Source organism: Nesoenas mayeri, assembly GCF_963082525.1.
Source record: "Nesoenas mayeri genome assembly, chromosome: 18".
Classification (NCBI taxonomy): domain Eukaryota; kingdom Metazoa; phylum Chordata; class Aves; order Columbiformes; family Columbidae; genus Nesoenas; species Nesoenas mayeri.
The window spans coordinates 4,584,512-4,603,268 of record NC_137566.1 but is presented as its reverse complement, the minus strand read 5'-3'; the positions used below and the strand labels follow the sequence as shown (position 1 = coordinate 4,603,268).

Below are 18,757 nucleotides of genomic sequence, written 5' to 3'. Positions count from 1 at the left end.
AGAGCAGCATCGCAACACGGGAAAACTGGGATGCAAATGGGATTCATCCTGCAGCTGAGAGCAGGGCAGCAAGAAGACACCTGTGACTCTGCACACATCAGGACCCCAACCACTAAATGCACCTCAGAGCAGCATAAGCGCTCCTGAGCACAGGGCAGTTCCTGCAGCCCCCTGACCTTACAGACACCCACGGATTCACTCTGTGAAAGCAGAACGGGGGGAATCCAAATGCCCTGGACCTGCGTCAGGCAGACTGCAACAGCCAAGCATTAATTGCATAATGGCCGTGGCGCTTATGCATGGTTTTTAATAGCTGTATTAAAGTGCCTTTAAGGAGCTTTGGCTCTAGGAAAGCCAAGGAAACGATGACTCAGTTAAAGCCATTGCTGGGCAGGACACAGGAGACGTGTCCCGGCACTCCAGCTGGCAGAGGCCACTTTGTGGCCACCCCAGCAGGTGATACCCAGCCCCAGGCTCTGCTGCTCCATCACAAGGTGCGACCAAACCTCTTTTCCAGGGATGTTTTGCCAGAGCAGGGCTGGTACTCACCACCAGACCAGGCTTGCCGCTGTCTCCCTTGACTCCATCATCTCCAGCGAGTCCCTGCGGAGTTGTTGGGGATTTAGAATCAGCCTCTCACCACCATGTGCGTGGTGCTCAGGCCCTCTGTGAGTATTTTAAGCATCATCTCCCTTGCAGCATATTCAGCTGCCCAAGGGTCATGCCCAGGCAGCACCTGGCTCCGTATGGGAGTGGATGTGATGTGACAGCAAGAGCGGCTGTTCCCCAAGGCACCCCTGGGTGTTAAACTGAAATGGTCTCACTTTTGGGGTGAGGGCATGTAAGTACCTCCTGGGAGTCAGTACCAAGCTGTGAGGCATTAAAACCCCCTTCTCACTGCTGAACCCCCTGGCCTGGATAGTTAAGGGGCAATAAATCCTTTGGGCTTTTGTGTTGGTAACAGTGAAGCACTGGGAAAGCTTTTGGGAGTCCTACAAGATCCTGGGCATCGATACCTCGAATCCAGCAGCACCAGCTGGTCCATTCATGCCTCGTGGCCCTGGATCTCCCTGGGGAAGGAGGAGATACAGTTCTGTCCCTGGCAAAGCCCTTCCTTGCCTCTTTGACTTTGGATCTCAGGCAAGAAAGCAGGGAGCGTCCCCATGGCAGGTCCCGCAGGTCAGCAGCCCGCCCAGGCCTGACCCAGCCCCAGCACGTGGCACAAAGCAGAGCTCGGGAAAGGACCAGAAAAAGGCTTTTCACCCAGAGATGAAGGGTCGGAGCCATCACCCTGCTGTACCTTCACTCCCTCGGGACCGTCGTGCCCAGGAGGACCTCGGAGACCAGTCACACCCTGTTAAGGGCACAAGCAAAGGAGCCACATTGACTCGACCCTGCCCAGTGCTCCCAGTCACAGCCATGTCCCCCTACCTGCCATGCCAGGTCTGTGATCAGCTGAAACAGGAGGAGGGACTTGAGCTGACTTACAAACCATCCTCTGGCTCCAGCGGATCCCGCAGCTCCGGTCACACCCACCTGGCCCTGGGACAGAGCAGAGCCAGGCTCAGCGGGGTCCCAGCCCCAGGGGGCTGGAGGCAGCACCAACCCCAGCTGCCTACTAAGTTTAAACCATTCCCTTGTACCAACAAGACCCAGTTTTGGTGTCATGCCTGTGAGCCACGAAGCTCCCTATATTTACAGAGATTTGCCAGCTCCCAGTATTTTCTGCAGCCCAAGGTTTCCCGTTGGGGGTGAACCTCGCTCCTTGACACCCAGCACCCAACCACCCACCTGGGGGGACACAGGGAACCTGGGGGCTGGGGCAGCTCCTCACTGTACTTGCCAGCAAACCTTCCTGGCCCTTCTCTCCTTTGTGGCCTTTTTCTCCAATTTCTCCCGCAGCAGCTCCTGGACCAGGTGCTCCAGGAAGACCCCTGGGGCCAGTGTCGCCCTGCTCGGGGATGGAGACAGAGGTGTCACCACAGAAGAAAAAAACATAGCAATTAAATGAGCCTCTGCATGGAGACAACGTGTTTCATCCTTCCAGTGGGTGCTGCAAACCTGAGGGTGCTCAGGAGAGGTGCTGATGCCAGGTCTGAGCCCCACATCTCCAGCGGTCCACAGCCACAGGGACACCCCTGTCCTGCTCTGCCCCCATCACACCAAACCAAGCAGCTATGGGTGTCCCCAAGGAGGGACAGCATTAGGGGCACTCCTCACCTTCTGTCCCTGTGGTCCTGGCTCACCAGGGTCTCCAGCATCACCAGTGTCACCCTGTCCGGAGGGGAAATATCAGCATCAGATGCAGCCGCTGCTCCTCAGCCCTGTCCCGGCAGGGTTAAGAACTGAGCTCTGACTTCCACAGGCTTCCCCCGGCTCCTCTGGCTGGGATTTTGGTGCTGGGTATGAGACAGCCCCACAGTGTCACCTGCCCTGGAGGCCACCCCCAGCCATGACCCATGCCAGCCCAAAAGCAAGTGAGAACAAAATGTTGAGCACAGCACCTTACCCAGCAAGGAGACCCCAAAGCATCAGCCCCCACCTTCCCCAGCCTGCCTGTGGCAAAGCCGTAGCAGGGCAGCTGTTCAGAGCACTGACACCTCTGCTGTCCCCATCCCATCCCCTGGCAGGGACACTGGTGGGCAGTGGTGACTACTCTTGTGCCACCCGGCTCACCTACCTCCTTCCCTCGCTCCCCGGGCCTCCCTGGTGGCCCCTCTGGGCCATCGTCTCCCGGCTCTCCAGGATCCCCACTAACGCCTGGAGCTCCGCAGGTTCCTGACTCTCCCTGGATGGGACGAACACAACCAGCATTATTCTTGGCTGATTTTCCAGCTGAGCCTGGCTCTGGTCTCTATCATTTCTCACCACACAGACACCCCAGCTTTCCTTGTACCAGGTGTCCCCAAACTTTGAGGGGACCCCAGACCCTTGCCCAGCAACATCAAGCTCCAAGCATGAGCATGCTGGAGGGGGATGATTTCAAAAAGCCCCACATGGATTTAGGTACCAGCCCCTGTGGGAACCCACCTGCTCGCCTTTGGGTCCCGGCTGACCCTCGGGTCCTGGTGGTCCTGGTGGTCCCTGGGGAGGAAACACACAGCCCAGCACGGCTCGTTTACCCCACGTTGCACAAAGCTTCTGGTTCAGCTAGTGCAGACACAGCTTTAACCTTCAGCTTTAGTTGAGGATCAGCATCCCCCTCCCTTCATTTCCCATCCCCGGGGTAGATCGCAGGGAGATGCAGGCTCTAGAGTGAGGGGAGGACAGGGCTCCCACACTGACGTACCTGCTCACCATCCAGCCCGCTGACACCCGCTTCCCCAGGATGTCCCGTGTCACCCTGCCAGAGGACACACAGACATGAGGACAGGCAGCCCTGGTGGCCCTCCACACACAACCACCGCCCCAGCCCCACAGGAGGGCTTGCACGGCTCTTATCTCACCTCGCACTTAAATCCCCATCCCACTGAGCAAAGCCAGTGACCAAACTGGGAGGAAGACATCCCCTTTGGGCAACCAGAGTGAGCTGGGCAGCTCCTGACTCACAGGGCCAGCAAGGGGAACCAAAGCATATTCTCTGTCCTTACCTTCTCTCCTCTCATCCCTGAAGGCCCTTCAGGTCCATTTGGACCTTCCCGTCCCTGAAAACAAACAGTCCACATCAGCAGCAAAGTATCGCCTTCAATCATGAAGCCTTCGCAGCTCCTGAGCATGGGTGGCAGAGGCTGGGATCCCGCATCCCATCACATACCCATGGACAGAAAAACCACTCACAGCTTCTCCAGACCCCTTGCACCAGCTGCCCTTTCCCTTCCCTTTCTGCAGGTGCTTTTGGAAGCTCCCCAAAAGTGTTGCACCAGCAAAATTGTTGCACCTGGCTGAGGCAGGAGATCATGCTGGGCATCAATTGAAGGAGCCACATCCGCACTCACCGGGTACCCAGGCAGGCCAACAGCACCAGCCACTCCAGGAGCCCCCATTTCTCCTGCTGAGCCAGGTTTCCCAGGGACACCATCCAGCCCCCGTGGGCCAGGGACACCCTGCAAGGCCAAAAGGTGACTTAGCACCCGGAAACACAGTGCGGGGTGCAGCTCCAAGGAGGTCAGTGCCAGTGGGAGCCCAGTGCCTGAAGCAGTTGTGGTACCAGTGGCTCATCACTGTGTGTGCAGGAGGCCACTGCTGTCCCCTTGCCCAACTTGTGACCACCCAGCTACCCATGCAGGGTTTGGGTCATTCTCTGCCCCGTGACCAGACCAGTGTGGGCACCCATCTTTCACCCGATGGTCCATCACCCATCTTCAGCCCACAGAGCATCTCTGTGAGCTACAGCTCTCCCACTTACTGGCAGCCCTGGAAGCCCTCGAGGACCTGGGTCTCCTGCTCTGCCCTGAAACAAGAAGGGTGCTCAGCAGCATGGTCACAGTGTGGGGACACAGGGGACCACGGGCAGGGTCAAGGTTTGCTTGGACAAACCCCATGTGCCCAGGCCAGTTCAGCTGTGTCCATGCAGCAGCACAACAAAACCCAGCTGGCAATGAGCAGGACCAGGGTCTTGCCTGCTCCTACAAATGGGTTTGGGGTCTATGTTGCTAAAGCACACAGTATATATTGTAGAATATTGCACATCCATGCGGGATGGCAGGGGAGGGAGCGGAGTGAGCTGGGTACATGGGAGCACACAAACCCTACCTGGGAGCCGGGAGCACCTCGAGGACCAGGGGGACCTGGCAGGGCCTGTGGAAGGAGAAGGCAATGACAGCCCCACACCACAGCCCCCACTGCTCCCCCCTCCCCAGTTCAGCCCCTTGATCCCTGTAGCAGAGGTTTCCCATTTTCCTACAGGAAGCCCAGCAAAGGCCACTCGCTCTGTGCTGGGGGAATGGAGCTGCCCAGGGCGGCAGCAAAGAGCACTCACCTTGGGACCAGCTTTTCCTGGAAATCCCGGTGGGCCTTGGGCTCCCCTTTCCCCCTGTTGGGAGGCAAGAAAGATTTCCTTTCTGCTGTTATGTTTTAATGCAGTAAAGTCTTAAAGAAAAAACAATTCAGCTGCCTGATGTCTTATAACAAACTAAGGGAGTTTGGGCAGACGAAGTGAATCATCAACATACATTAATAGAAACATAGAATAGTTTGGGTTGAAGGGACCTTCCCAGCTCCCCAGTGCCCCCGCTGCCATGAGCAGGGACATCTTCACCAGCTCAGGTTGCTCAGAGCCCCGTCCAGCCTGGCCTGGGATGTCTCCAGGGATGGTTCATCCACCACCTCTCTGGCCAACCTGGGCCAGGCTCTCACCACCTTCAGGGCCAACAATTTCCTCGTCATGTCCAGCCTGAATCTCCCCTCCTTTAGTTTAAAACCATCACCCCTTATCCTATCATAACAGGCCCTGCTAAAAAGTCTGTCCCCATCTTTCTTATAGAATGTGGGAGCCACCTGCAGCCGTTCCCCTCCTGCCACCTGCCTGGCATGGCTGATGGAGACCATTCACAAACATCATCCAAACCCATCCACTGCACTCAACAGCCCAACACAGAAACATTGCTGAAGCCTGGACCTCCACCCTGGCACATCCCTCACCCCTGTGCTGGACCTCCCAGCCCTACCTTGTCCCCCCTGCGCCCCGGCCTGCCGCGGTCACCAGCAAGTCCTGGGTAGCCCTGTGGAGAGGATGGTGTTAGGAGGCAGCCAGGGCATCTCCAAGGTTTGGGGGAAGGTGGATGCCAAGGCTGAGCTCTGTCCTGGTGACAGACAGGACCCTGGCACCACAGGAGCACTGCCTGGTGACAGCACCATGTCCCCCCAACCCAGCTGCTGCCCGTGGGCAGGCAGGACCGTCCCCCCCTCCATGGGCAGCTCCGTCACTCACGTAGGTGCCAACAGGTCCCTGCAGCCCCTCCAAGCCAGGTTTCCCGGGCAGCCCCTGCCAGGCGAGACAAGGGCATTAACAAAGCTCCGCTCCCGGGCATCTTCCCAGCCTTGGTGTCCACATCTGAGCTCGTGCAACCTCACAGGTTCCCCCATGGCTGCCCAGAGCCTCTCAGGGCTGTTCACCCTCATCACTGCCCCAACCAGCCCTCCCAGCACATTCATGCCCCCCCAAGCCCCAGCTCTCACCTTTGGGCCCAGGGAACCCGGGTCTCCGTCAGGGCCAGGTTTTCCCAGGGAACCCTTTGGAAATATTCGGGAAGGAGGTGTCACTCAAAAGGCTGAGATGAGACAAGCCCCACTGAACCCCTCTGCTGCTTCTGTGCTCACAGACAGGTGTGACCTGCTCCAAACTGCATTGTGGGGCTGGTGCCCCCCATGAGACCTCACTAGGCTTGGAGAAGCTGCAAAGCTTCTTGTGCAGCCTGATTCTCTCCAGAAACTATTCTGCTCTTCCCCATCCCCAGCTATTCCTGCCACTGAGGCTTCTTTATGGTTTTTAATAAGAAAAGATCCTCTGTCGGTCCACAAAGAGGGGACAATCCTGTATCCCCCACCAGTGGCATCCATCCTTGCTGGACACCTCACTGACTTCCCACCCACACTGCTTGGCAGACTAAGTAAAAAGTAGGATTCATGCAGAAAGAAGGTTTTTCCTTACTATCGATCCAGGAGGTCCTGCATGTCCACGAGCCCCCTGCGAGCCAGCAAAACCCTGGGAGAAAGGGCAGAAGTTGAGCAATGGAGGGAAGGCAGGAGGGATGGAAAGGCTTTTCCCTCGGAGTTTGTGGTCCGAGACCAACCCAAAGCCAAGCCCAGTGCCCAGGAGAACAGCTCAGCCCATCAAAGGCAGTGCTGGGGCTTCCCACTTCAAACCAGCTCTTTGGTTCTTATTGCTGAAGTAGAGCGGCTGTGTGCACACAGAAAACACCCACACGCACAGCCAGACAGCTCACAGCAAATTCAGAGCATCCTTTTGACCCAGAGCAGAACATTTTTGATATTTTGTTTTGATGGAAACGTCAGGTTGTTTTTGATTTTTTGTTTTGTTTGTTTTTGTTTTCCCCTTTCGCATCTCAGAGAAAGAATAAACAAACCCTACAGAAGGGAAAACTTGCTGCCAGCCCAGGTCTTGCTGATGGGCCTGTTTTGGATAGGAGCATCAGGGATAAGCAATCATTTTGCAATAGCCAGTACTTAAACGTGCTGCTCTGTTCCCATTCAGCACAGTGCTTGGCAGGTCCCTGCCTGCAGCCGCAGCCAGAGGAGCACCTGGGGCACCCACCACCCACACCCCATCCCATGGACATGCTTTTGACGCACATCCCCAAGGGGAGAGAGCTGAGCAGAGGGGATGAAGGGCAGAAATCAGGCAGTCGTGCAACTCTACTCACCGGTGGTCCCCTCCTCCCTGGGCTGCCCGTGGTTCCTGGGAGACCCTGTATCACAAGGCAGGTGATGATGAGGATGGGGAGGCAGAACCACCTCTCCCAGTCCCACTGTGCCAGCCCACACACATAGCAATGTCCAACATGGTTTCAAGGTCTTGACCTGTGTGGCCACAGGGATGGAGGAGTTGGAAAGTTCCCCCCCTCGCTGGGATTTGTCAGCCCTCGACACAACCCCCCGCCCCAGCCCTCACCCAAGTACAGAGTGGAGGATGGGAACCTGGGTACCAGGCTTTCCTTCTGCGCCTTCTGCTCCTGGGATGCCCCGCAAGCCCTGCAAGTAGAGTCTGGTCTCAAGAAAGGGGAGTCCCACAGCTGGGTGCCCTCACCAAGGGTTCATCCAGCCCCACAGCTCCCCTCCAGTATTAAAAGGTGCTGAATCGACGATGACATGGGCCCCTGGGTGCTCATCTGGTCTATACTGAGCCCCGCGTTCGTTAGCACACAGCTCATCCCTGCACAGCTCCTCCTGCTCCATCCCACCTCAGGATGCGATTGCTGGGAAATAACAGAAGTGTGGGAGGAAAACCGCTCTTACTGTGAACACTCTGACCGTGTATTTCACCCCCTCTTGCCCCAGCTATTTATTCCTGGCTCCTTCACCAAGTACAGCTTCACAGGATTTTCTTATAAAGTTGTTATTTCCTGAATTTTCTATGCCAACGGTAGGAGGGAAGTCGTTGCAGGTAGATTGTCAAAATGCTGTGTGCAACATGAAAAAGCCCAAGCTGCTCATCCCCAACTTGTCCTGTGCGAATTCCTAAGCAGAGCCTGACTCTGTGATCTATCCACACTTGAGAATGATGCTCCCCGAGAACTGGCTTCCCTGTCCCAGCACCGACAGCACCATGTGCCAGCATAGGGACATGGGACATCTACTCACGGGCAGCCCGGGGTCTCCAACCAGCCCACGCTGACCCACGCGGCCCTGCAAAACAGCAAACATTAGGAAAAGCATCCTTCTGCCAGCAATAACACTGCATATTTTGGGGCCTTCCCATGGCAAAGCTGCCCCCAAGGTGCCCCATCTCTGCCCCAAGCCACCCGGCAAGGGGGCTGCAGGTTGTTTCAATCTCTCACAGCCAAAGATGCTCCAACATTCAGCTACAAGTACCAGCACCCATTAGTTACCCGGGCTCCCCGTGGTCCTGGGGTTCCCTTTGGGCCATCAGGTCCTCGGCCTCCCTAAAATTCACAGGGAGGGACACATGGTCACTTGGGTCACCCTGCAGCACCTCCCAAACCCCCCAACCCCAGGACTCATCCAGCCTCCACCACCTCGGTGGGTGGTGTGGGGCTGTGGCAGGCACAGGGATGTCACGGAGGGGTGGGGGAACAAGAGGCTGTGGGTGCAGCATGATGCTGTCCCCTGGGTGCTGGGACCGTGCAGGAGGTCACAGGCAGGGTGGCCACATCCCTCCATGGGGAAGCAGGGGACACAATGGCTGGCACTGACCTTGGGTCCCTCGCTGCTGTTCAGCCCTGCCAGGCCCATCTGGCCTTCCTGCCCCTGCAAGCAGAGAGGAGAAGAGTCGGTCAGACTCCTCGGGAGCCCAATCTGACCCAAGTGCCTACAGGTGCCACAATTCAACCGTGCCCTTGGTTTGAGCTGTTTCCTTTCCCTTTGCTGGGACGCTCTCTGCCTAGAGAAAACCTCCCTGTATTTGAGCTCCTCACACCAAGAGGTGCTGGAGCGGGTTGAGAGAAGGGAACGGAGCTGGTGAGGGGCTGGAGCACAAGTGTGATGGGAGCGGCTGAGGGACCTGGGGGGTTCAGCTGGAGAACAGGAGCTGAGGGGAGACCTTCTGATCTCTGAACTGCCTGAAAGGAGCTTGGAGCCAGGGGGGTCGGGCTCTGCTCCCCAGGAACAAGCGCCAGGAGCAGAGGAAATGGCCTCAAGTTGCGCCAGGGGAGGTTGAGGTTGGATGTGGGGAACAATTTCTTCCCCAAAGGGCTGTGGGGCATTGGAACAGGCTGCCCAGGGCAGTGCTGGAGTCACCATCCCTGGAGGGTTGAACAGATGGAGATGAGGTTCTCAGGGACACGGGGCAGTGCCAGGGGTGGGTTAACAATCTTGAGGGTCTTTTCCAACCAAAATGATTTTATGAAACACCAGTACTGCCAGGTGGGCTTTTGACTGGGGCGAGCCTTCAGCCCATGGAAGGAGGAAGAGGGTGGTGGAGATGCCCAGGATGCTGAAGGGGAGCCAGGATCAGGCAGCAGGAGAGAGCAGCACTGCATGATATGGCCCTGGGATGGGCGCTGAGCCATGGCATCCATCGCTGGGCAGGGCTGGGACAAGGCAGCGCCGCCCACCCTGCCCACATCCTGCAGGGCTGCCCCTCCCCACACCACCCACCCCATGGCGTGACACTGGGTGCACGTATGTCCCACTACGCGTCACCCCAGAGCAGCCACAGCACTTACCGCTGGTCCCCGGGGTCCTGCCGCACCGCGGGGGCCGGGAAAGCCCTGTGAGCCGACCTGGCCCCGAATCCCCGGGGGTCCTTCAGCTCCCTGTGCTCCGCGGGGACCCTGGGAGGAATAAGATGCAGAATGTCACAGTGGGGCTCACAGGGGCCCGCCTCGCATGAGCTGCAAACAGGAGGAGGAGCTGCTGCCTGGGGCTCCCCCACCTGTGGACAGGAGCCCCCCAAGAGCCCTTCGCTTGCTGTCCCACTTCTCTGTACCCCTAGATTTTGGCAGGAGGTTGATCTGGGTGAACACTCCACAGCCCTGCTTGGAGAGCATCCCTGGGGCAGTATAACATTTTTAAACAGCCAAAGCAAGACGGAGCAGGGAAGGATGGATCAGGGGCACCAGCTCTCACAGTTCTCCAAAGCAAATGCCCCATGGCACCTGGACATCCACACAAACTCATCCACTGGTGGGGAAATAGCACATTTGAACACCAGAAAGGGCAGCAGCTTGAGGAACTATTCCCACAACCCTGAGTACATGGTACCTTGTCTCCTTTGGCTCCCAGGTCTCCCTTGGATCCACCTGGACCTCGACAGCCCTGCAAGAGCAGAGGGTAAGCTAAGGGAACCATGCTATGCCTCTCCTTGCAATTCAAGTGCATGTAAAGAAAGTTAGTTTTGATCCATTTAGATCACAGCTTTGCTCCCAATGGACCTTTTGGAGCTGAAAGTAACTACATGCAGGATCTGCTCCCCATGGCAGGGGAGATCCAGAACTTTTGGGTTCACTCCTACCAAAGCATTAGTGCCACAGCACCCCATGCCAATCCCATCCCCAGCACCCAGCTGCAGGACGATGACGAGCACCTTGTCTTCATCACTGTGCCCCTTGACACACATTAAAGCATTCCTGCTTCCCTTGCCACCTGCCCAAAGCAGAAAATAGCTTAAGGATGCACCATGGTGTCTCAAAGCTCCTTTTAGCAAAGCCAGGCAAGGCCAAGGGCAGCTCTGCCTTCCCAAAGCACGGCATTTGCCACCTATTCAAATGTCAAGTCTTAACACGGGCATAACACACAAAGCTGGTGCTTTGGGCTACTGTAATGCAGCTCTCCTGCATCCCAAGCCAGTATTGGTGTGGGTTCCATCACTCACCTGCTCCCCTTGGGTGCCTTTTGAACCTGGCAGCCCAATAAACCCCTTCAGAGGGAGACACAAAACACAAGTTAAAAAACAAAACAAAAACCACAGCAAAATATCACATGCCATGAACTCATGGAGGCTGACAATGCTCCCACAGGCTGGGAAGATGTTGATAAATTGGAGACAAGGTTCAGCTTTGCAGAGCTGTTGCTGCTGATGCCACAGTGGGATTTGCTCCCCAATGGGGACCAGTGGATGCAAAAGCCCTCCCCAGGCTGTCCCCACCCACACAGCAGCCACTAGCATGGGGATGAGATTCCTGTTAGCCTCCAAAATGCACAACCTGCATCCCACCCTGCATCCCTCGTTCCTCTCGCAAGGACCAGTTTTCAGCTCTGTGTGTCAGGGTTGCAGCAATGAGAAGCAAATGCACCGATGGCCATGCTCAGCTGGGACACCTGGGTGACGGGGGAGTCCAGGCTGCCCTGGCCTTGTCACCCTTGTCACCCCCAGCAGCCCTTGTGCCCCATCAGCCCTGCAGGAGGCTAGGATGGCAGAGGGAGCAGGGCATCCCCTCCGGTGCTTTGGGGTGCTGAGAGGCGGAAGACAAGGGTACCCCACACCCGGCCACCTGCTCCCATGGACTTACCGCAGGGCCCTCCTGTCCCAGCTGTCCCCTCAGCCCGGAGACACCGTCTGTGCCCTGCAAGAGCAGTGTAGGATCAGGGAGCATCCAACTCCACCGTGTTCCCCGATGGGGCTGCCAGGGACCTTCTGGCTTCATTTGTCAGGTCTGTTGCAAGTGCTGCCCCCTTTTCCCCTTGAAAAGCAGAGACAGGGACCCCTCACCCCAACTCTCATGTCCCTCCATGGAAGCCCTCGGGCTTCACCCCATAACGTCAAAACCAGTCAATGAGAAGCTCTTACAGTGTCTCCTTTGGGACCAGCTGATCCCTCCATCCCAGCTGGACCCTGAGGAAAAGAAAGGTGGGGGGAGAGTTGAGAGAATCATGGAACAGTTTGGGTTGAAGGGCCCTTCCCAGCTCCCCCAGTGCCCCCCCTGCCATGAGCAGGGACATCTTCACCAGCTCAGGTTGCTCAGAGCCCCGTCCAGCCTGGCCTGGGATGTCTCCAGGGATGGTTCATCCACCACCTCTCTGGCCAACCTGGGCCAGGCTCTCACCACCCTCAGGGACAACAATTCCTTCCTCATGTCCACCCTGAATCTCCCCTCCTTTAGTTTACACCATCACCCCTTGTCCTACAAGGGCTAAGAAGAGGGATGCTGCTCACTGTCCTGCTCTGTGGATGAGCTCCCAGCCCAGAGGAACCCTGCCCGGCCCCCCACGAGCTGTGTGTCCCCAGGTCCCCCTCAGGGACCATGTCCCCATCAGCTCACCCTTCCCTTGCCCCCCTCCTGCACACCCTGTCCACGGGTCATGGCCTTTCGCACCCCTCCTGGGGGGCCACAAAGACCTGCAGGGTCAAGGACTTTGTGCCCATTTGCCAAGAGTGTGGGGACAAGTCCCAGCAGCTCTGTTCTCACTCAGCAAGTGCACAGGTGAGGGGACCCACACCTCAGGGACATGGTGAGCTCTGTGCCAGGACAGCACCTGCTTACCTGCAAGCCCCTGGGGCCGGGGGGGCCACGTCTGCCCTGCAAGCCCTGTGGTCCCTGCAAAAACAGTGGGGGATGATGAGCTGCCATTAGAATTAAATCCCCATGCACATTTGTAAAACTTCTCCTGGGAAAGATCACCCTGCTGAGTCCACGGGGAAGCCCCCCCATCCACCGCTGTGAAGGGTATGGAAGGGATTCCCACCCCCCCATCTCAGCCTCTTTGCAAATTTTGGAGCGGGTTGAGATCACAACCCAGCTGGAGCAGACCCCTCCAAGCTGGGTGACCCTCAGGACACCCCCAATCTGTCCCAAGACACCCCAAGTCTTCAGGTGCAGTCACATACCCACGTACCTGGGGGCCCCGGGGGCCAGGTGAGCCGAGGGGACCCATTTCTCCCTGGGGAGAGAGCAGGAGAGGGATGGGATGGGGTGAGTGCAGTGGCTGGAGAACCCCAAACAGCAAAAGGGGAACAGCAGGACAGACCCACCTGAGAGCCATTGACACCTGGGCACCCCACTGCTCCCGGCTGGCCCGGCTCCCCCTGCAATGCCAGAGCAGGCTCAGCCCCATGGCCATGGGCACCAGGACGGGCCCCCCGGCACCTCCCATGGCAGTGGGGCAGCCCCAGGCTGGTGGGTGTGCTGGAAGGGCTTTGCTGGTGTGTGTTTGAACATCATTTGTAACACCATTTGTCCTTTTGCAATTTTCCACCCTCCACTATAAGGCGGCTGCACTTTCAGCAGGCACATCCTTTTCAGGTGGGTACCAGCAGAAGCGATGAAGATGGGCAGGACATCATGGCACATCCCAGATGGCAGCAGCCCCCACCTGTGTTTCAGCAGCACTTTGAACCCCAAAGCTGTGACTTACCATGAGGCCAACAGGACCCGGGGCACCCACTGAGCCACCTTCTCCCTAGAGCAGGAAAGAAAGGATCCCAGTTCCAGCCTGTTTTGCTTTGATTCTCTCTTTTTAGTCTTCACATCCCAAATCCTCCATTTTCTTTGCATCAAGCACCAGCTACTTGATGTCTCTACCTGGCCAGCCCCTACCTCCCCCACTTGCTTCATGTTAGAAAGGTGTTTCCATCCACCACCACCAAACCACTTCAATTTTCTTCTTAAACCCTCTGCAAACCCTCCCCTGGCTGAGATTTGTCCCACAGCTGCGGCAGCAGTGAAGCTATCAGCATGCTGACAGCAGCGTGGAAAAACCCAGGTGCTGGCAGCCTGGGAGTCATCTCAGCTGAAGGTGGTCACCGAAAATAAACCGCAAGGCAATGTGATCTGCAAAGGCTCATTTCTCTTATCACCAGCCAGGAGAACGAGCTGGGATGCAAATGTCCATGCAGATGTTGTAGGCAAAGGGAGGCTCCTGCAGACATGCAGAGGGACAATGTGCCTGGTTGCTCCAGAGCAATTTCCCAATTAATAAGAGCTACTTCCAGGACACACAGATGCAAAAATGCAAAAGGATTATGGAGACGTAGGGCTTTTTTTTTTCCCCCTGAACGCTAAAAATAAAATAAGGGTTTTGTAAGATCAGACCACAAAGTAGGGGCACTGACCTGCAAAGCCCAAGCCCTCCCTCCTGGGACACGTCTTTCCAGTGGGAGCAGCAGGAGAACGTGGCTCCTTGGGTAGGGTTAGTAACACAGAGAAAGCAAAACTCACCAGCAAACCCACTCACCTCCGGCCCCACGGGGCCCTGGAAGCCCATCGCACCCTTCAGACCCGACATCCCCTGGGAGAAAAGACAGGAAAAAAGCATCAGCGAGGTGCCCACCCCGAGGCAGCAGCTGCCATTGTCCCATCCATCGCAGAAGGGTCAGGGGGAGCAGAGACCTCGAGGGTACATGGGATGGAGCCAAGGATGGAGCTGAGGCCACTGCAGAAAAAGGGACAGCTCAGGAAAGGGGATGGAGGGAAGGAGTCACCACAAGACACGTTAACTCACGTGAAGCCCAGCAGGACCTGGCAGGCCATTTTCTCCCTTCACTCCCTGGAAAAGCCAAGAGCAGCCTGAGCGATGGAGGATGGAGCTCGGGGTGGTGGGACAGCAGGGAGGGAACAAACCCCTGCCCGAGACAGGCAGGGCTGGAGGAGCAAGGACAGACACCCTCACCTTCGCTCCTTTCTCTCCTTTGTCCCCAGCTGCTCCAGGGTCTCCCAAAAAACCCTGAAACAGGAACAACAAGGACATGTGAGCCCCAGCTGGACCCTCGGGACCCAAAACGTGGCTGCTGTGCCCCACAAGACTGGGGATAGGGACCCTTAAACTTGTGCTAAATGAGGCAGCCCCAGAAGCAAAGCCTGGCTGCTTGTCCTCAGCACAGTGTCACTGCACTGTGGCCACCCCACACCTGTGTCCCAAGCTGGGGTTGCACCACACCATGCATGACGGTGACATAGAGGTGTCCCAGCACCGCCAGCAATGGGACAGGGCTCTCCATGGCACCGGGTGGCAGGGTCACGGCCATCACTAGTGTCTTGGGGACACCACGGTGCCCTGGGCTGCACATGGTGGCACCGGGGAAGGAAAAGAGCTTCATGGGGCAAAGCTTATGCATCCACAGCTGCTGAGGGCTCAAGAACAGAGAGGTCAAGCTCAAGGGCAAGAGATTCTCTTGGATGCTGGGATGATGCTCATGGGCAGGAAGGTCTTAAGTGTGAGTCAGAAAAGATACACAAGGTGTTTCAAACAGATGGACCCAATTTCAAAGCCATATATTTCACGATGGCAACACATTACAATTACACAAAAAATTTACAAACCGTTTAATGAGTTATCTAGCCATAATAACTTGAAACACTACGCCCTGCCCTTTCACGTGGCAAGAGTTTCATTCATGGGTGGTTTGTGGTTGCAGGGATACAGTGATTCCAAATTAGGTCCACCTTTTTAAAACACCCTGTATGCTGCTTTGAAATTGGGTCCATCCTTTTGAATCTCCCTGTATCATAAGTGATGCGGGATTGCTGTTTCAGAAAGAAGAAATCAGGTTTCAAACACCCCAGGCTGAGCAAACCTCAGAGAAGATCAGGGCCAGAATCTCTTGGTTAGGTGTGAACATTTTGGCTTAAAAAAACTGGTGGGGGGAAAGGGAAAAAAAGCAATAGAAACCACTAATATTTGCTTTTTTATGGACATTTTATACCCTGGGTGACAAAGCCCTGACTGCAGTGCTATGCACCAGCAGCCCCCAGGCCCCCCTGGGCTGGGCAGATGGGGACACTGAGCACTTGCCAGCTGGACCCTGCACAGCTGGAGGGTGACAACAGGGAGACCCCATGCTGTCCCCCAACATCAGGCTGGCACGTGCGTGTCACAGGCTGGAGGGGTGGGACATGGGTACTGGGCACTGCTGGTGCAGTACCAGTGAAACCAGTAACAAAAAGCTCTTACTGGTTGGCATTAAGTGTGTGTGCTGGACTGGGGCTGGCAGCGAATCGTGTCCACAGCAGATGAGAGCAGCTTACCTCTTCTCCCTTCTCGCCAGCCATTCCCTGGTCACCCTGGAAGCCTTGTGGTCCCTGGGGAAAGGAGCACAGTGGGTGCTGGGGGGACACCCACCACCTCCCACCCCTGCCCGGCCCCGTCCCACCTCCCCACTGCCGCCTCCTGCCCACAGCAACCCCTGTGTGGACTCCTGGGGGGCTGCTGAGACCCCAAAGCTCTCAGCATGGTCCAGTCCTTGTCACCATCCTCCAAAAGCCCCCTGAGAAACCTTCCAGCCCAGGTGCATTGCCCATATTCCCCAGGGACTGCTGCTGTGGGTCTGGAAAAGGGCAGGGACTGCCACACAGCAAAGTGACATCCTTCAGAGCTTGAATACTACCCAGGGAGTGTGTAATTCTCTCACTTCTTTCTTTCTTTCTCTCTTTCTTTCTTTCCCCCCCCGTTTTCTCCTGTAAATGTAACGAGGAGGTTCGGATGCAGAAGAGCATCCCAGCCCTCATGCTCAGGGATGCTCAGGGATGCTCAGGATCTGCAGCGCTCAGGTTGTCCCAGCTGCACCTGAACACACACATGTCATATTCTACACCTCTTTTTTTTTTTTGGGAAACATGAACCTTGAGGCACTAATCTTGGGACTGCCTGGATTTGTAGGCTTCTTTTAGTTAAAGGAGGTAAGCGAACATGAAGAGCAGCAGCATTAGGAGCCCCTTGTCTCCTGTTCAACGCTTGGGGCTGCGGTTCCCTCCCCAACACTGGCCATTCCAGGGCCCTGCCCGCAGCTCACCTGCTCTCCTGGCAGCCCCCACGGGCCAGGTTTGCCATCCAGGCCAGGGAAACCATCCGAGCCGGGATAACCCGCACGTCCCGGCAAGCCCTGCAGCCCGGGCTCACCCTGGGGAGAAACGCCAAGCACGGGAAATTAAAAGAAATCCACATCATTATGAAACTAATAAATTCAATCTGGAATACTGTGTCCAGTTCTGGGCTCCTGGTTTAAGAAGGACAAGGAATAACTGGAGAGCATCCAGTGGAGGGACACAAAGTTGCTGAGGGCTCTGGAGCATCTTTGTGATGAGGAGACACTGAGAGAGCTGGGGCTGTTCAGCTGGAGAAGCTGAGAGGGATCTGATCAATGGGATCAATATCTCAGGGTGGGTGTCAGAGGATGGACCAGAATCTGCTCAGTGGTGCCCAGCGCCAGGGTGAGGGGCAACGGGCACAGACTGAAACACAGGAGGCTCCATGTGAACATGAGCAGAAACTTGTTTGCTGGGAGGTGCCAGAGCCTGGCCCAGGCTGCCCAGAGCGGGTGTGGAGTCTCCTGCTCTGAGACATTCAAACCCCCTGGATCCACCTGTGTGATCTGCTCTGTGACCCTGCGTGAGCAGGGCTGGGCTGGGGATCTACAGAGGTCCCTGCAACCCAACCAGGCTGGGATTCTGTGAGAAGGGTCCAGGGCACCACCTCCCATGCCCCTCAAACCAGGCACACGTCTCCTTGCACAGTTCCCAAACCAGCAGCAAACCTGTCACAGTTGTCCCTTGTCCAGCACTCCAGGGTTCCGTCCCAGAGGGATAGGGTCTCAGAGGGTCCCCAGGACAGACCTTAGGGCTTATCCAACGTCTCCAAACCAGGTTGTCCCCACAACCAAGCCTCCCCTCCCCACCCCACAGCTGGGGGTCCCCCAGCACCCCCACTCACCGTGTACCCCCGCTGGCCCTTCTCGCCTGGTTCCCCTGGATCTCCATCGGGTCCCTGTGCACAAACAGGGCTCAAGTCACCAAACGTGTCCCCCTTGTCCCAGCCCGTGGCGAAAGCAGCCAGAGCCCTGCAGTGGCTGTCACAGGACAATGAGCGATGCCCAGAGGTGGCCTTGGGAAGGGCAGAGTGGGAAGATTCACATTCACATCTGCCTGTCACCCTGGAGAGGGGGACATGGGACAGCTCAAGGATCTGATATCCTAGGAAGATAAACCAGCCGTGTCTGCCAACAAAACCCAGGGAGTTAGATACCAAACATCACCCAGTTTTTGGTGGGAAGTAGACAAGTAAACCATTAGGCTTCTTTGAAACCCAGTCCCAAGGCCATAATTACAGAGATGCTTTTTGGGCAGCCCGGGGCTGTGGAAGTGGCTGGGGATGGACCAGGGGTAGCAGCAGGGTGACAATGAGGTGGCAGCGGGTGGACATCAGGGGTTTTCTTACTTACAGGTGCTCCTGTTTTCCCTGGATGTCCTGGGGGCCCAGGGGCTCCGGGTTTTCTCTGGATAACAGAAAAAGAGAAGTTTAGGTAAAATAGATCTCGCTGCTGAAGACCCTGGAGAGAGAAAATCCCAGCTGACCAAGCCGAGGGAAAAAATGAACCACGGAAAGTTATTGATGAGCGATACTCACCGGCCAGCCCGCGTGCAGAAGCTGGTAAAATGACGATTGCTGAAAGGAGAATGGGAAAAAAAGCAAAATATAAACAAAAATTAAGATAACTCAAATCCCTTTTTGCTAGTTTCAAAGTCTTTTTCCTGTTGCTTGGGAAGACACAGCAATGACCCAGTCCTCGAATGCATTTATTATTGTTTTTTATATACTGTGTTTATGCAAGTCACAGGAGAAGGCTTAATCTGAGAACAATGTACAGGAGATAATGCACTACTGGTCTCATTAGCAAATTAAGACAGAGAGCCCATTTCTTCTGACTTTTGCTGAAATTCAGCTCCCCCATGGATGCCCCAGCAGCCTT

At 56.4% G+C, this 18,757-nt stretch overlaps 1 protein-coding gene across 1 annotated transcript in view; it reads right to left on the bottom strand.

Moving 5' to 3' along the window:
* The window catches only part of LOC308047325 (uncharacterized protein), a gene marked incomplete at its 5' end in the record, with an annotated part of 48,591 nt that overhangs the window by 8,372 nt on the left and 21,462 nt on the right, over window positions 1–18,757 (bottom strand). Inside the window, 40 exons of the mRNA XM_080355740.1 lie at window positions 550–603; window positions 1,017–1,070; window positions 1,301–1,354; window positions 1,489–1,542; window positions 1,844–1,951; window positions 2,221–2,274; window positions 2,681–2,788; window positions 3,031–3,084; window positions 3,290–3,343; window positions 3,591–3,644; window positions 3,936–4,043; window positions 4,346–4,390; window positions 4,693–4,737; window positions 4,919–4,972; window positions 5,607–5,660; window positions 5,870–5,923; window positions 6,118–6,171; window positions 6,590–6,643; window positions 7,323–7,367; window positions 7,597–7,650; window positions 8,260–8,304; window positions 8,508–8,561; window positions 8,833–8,886; window positions 9,804–9,911; window positions 10,342–10,395; window positions 10,952–10,996; window positions 11,589–11,642; window positions 11,867–11,911; window positions 12,561–12,614; window positions 12,913–12,957; window positions 13,049–13,102; window positions 13,432–13,476; window positions 14,251–14,304; window positions 14,518–14,562; window positions 14,686–14,739; window positions 16,041–16,094; window positions 16,805–16,912; window positions 17,722–17,775; window positions 18,230–18,283; window positions 18,415–18,453. Coding sequence (XP_080211866.1) covers window positions 550–603; window positions 1,017–1,070; window positions 1,301–1,354; window positions 1,489–1,542; window positions 1,844–1,951; window positions 2,221–2,274; window positions 2,681–2,788; window positions 3,031–3,084; window positions 3,290–3,343; window positions 3,591–3,644; window positions 3,936–4,043; window positions 4,346–4,390; window positions 4,693–4,737; window positions 4,919–4,972; window positions 5,607–5,660; window positions 5,870–5,923; window positions 6,118–6,171; window positions 6,590–6,643; window positions 7,323–7,367; window positions 7,597–7,650; window positions 8,260–8,304; window positions 8,508–8,561; window positions 8,833–8,886; window positions 9,804–9,911; window positions 10,342–10,395; window positions 10,952–10,996; window positions 11,589–11,642; window positions 11,867–11,911; window positions 12,561–12,614; window positions 12,913–12,957; window positions 13,049–13,102; window positions 13,432–13,476; window positions 14,251–14,304; window positions 14,518–14,562; window positions 14,686–14,739; window positions 16,041–16,094; window positions 16,805–16,912; window positions 17,722–17,775; window positions 18,230–18,283; window positions 18,415–18,453 — 2,334 coding nt within the window. The remainder of the gene's footprint in view (window positions 1–549; window positions 604–1,016; window positions 1,071–1,300; window positions 1,355–1,488; window positions 1,543–1,843; window positions 1,952–2,220; window positions 2,275–2,680; window positions 2,789–3,030; window positions 3,085–3,289; window positions 3,344–3,590; window positions 3,645–3,935; window positions 4,044–4,345; window positions 4,391–4,692; window positions 4,738–4,918; window positions 4,973–5,606; window positions 5,661–5,869; window positions 5,924–6,117; window positions 6,172–6,589; window positions 6,644–7,322; window positions 7,368–7,596; window positions 7,651–8,259; window positions 8,305–8,507; window positions 8,562–8,832; window positions 8,887–9,803; window positions 9,912–10,341; window positions 10,396–10,951; window positions 10,997–11,588; window positions 11,643–11,866; window positions 11,912–12,560; window positions 12,615–12,912; window positions 12,958–13,048; window positions 13,103–13,431; window positions 13,477–14,250; window positions 14,305–14,517; window positions 14,563–14,685; window positions 14,740–16,040; window positions 16,095–16,804; window positions 16,913–17,721; window positions 17,776–18,229; window positions 18,284–18,414; window positions 18,454–18,757) is intronic.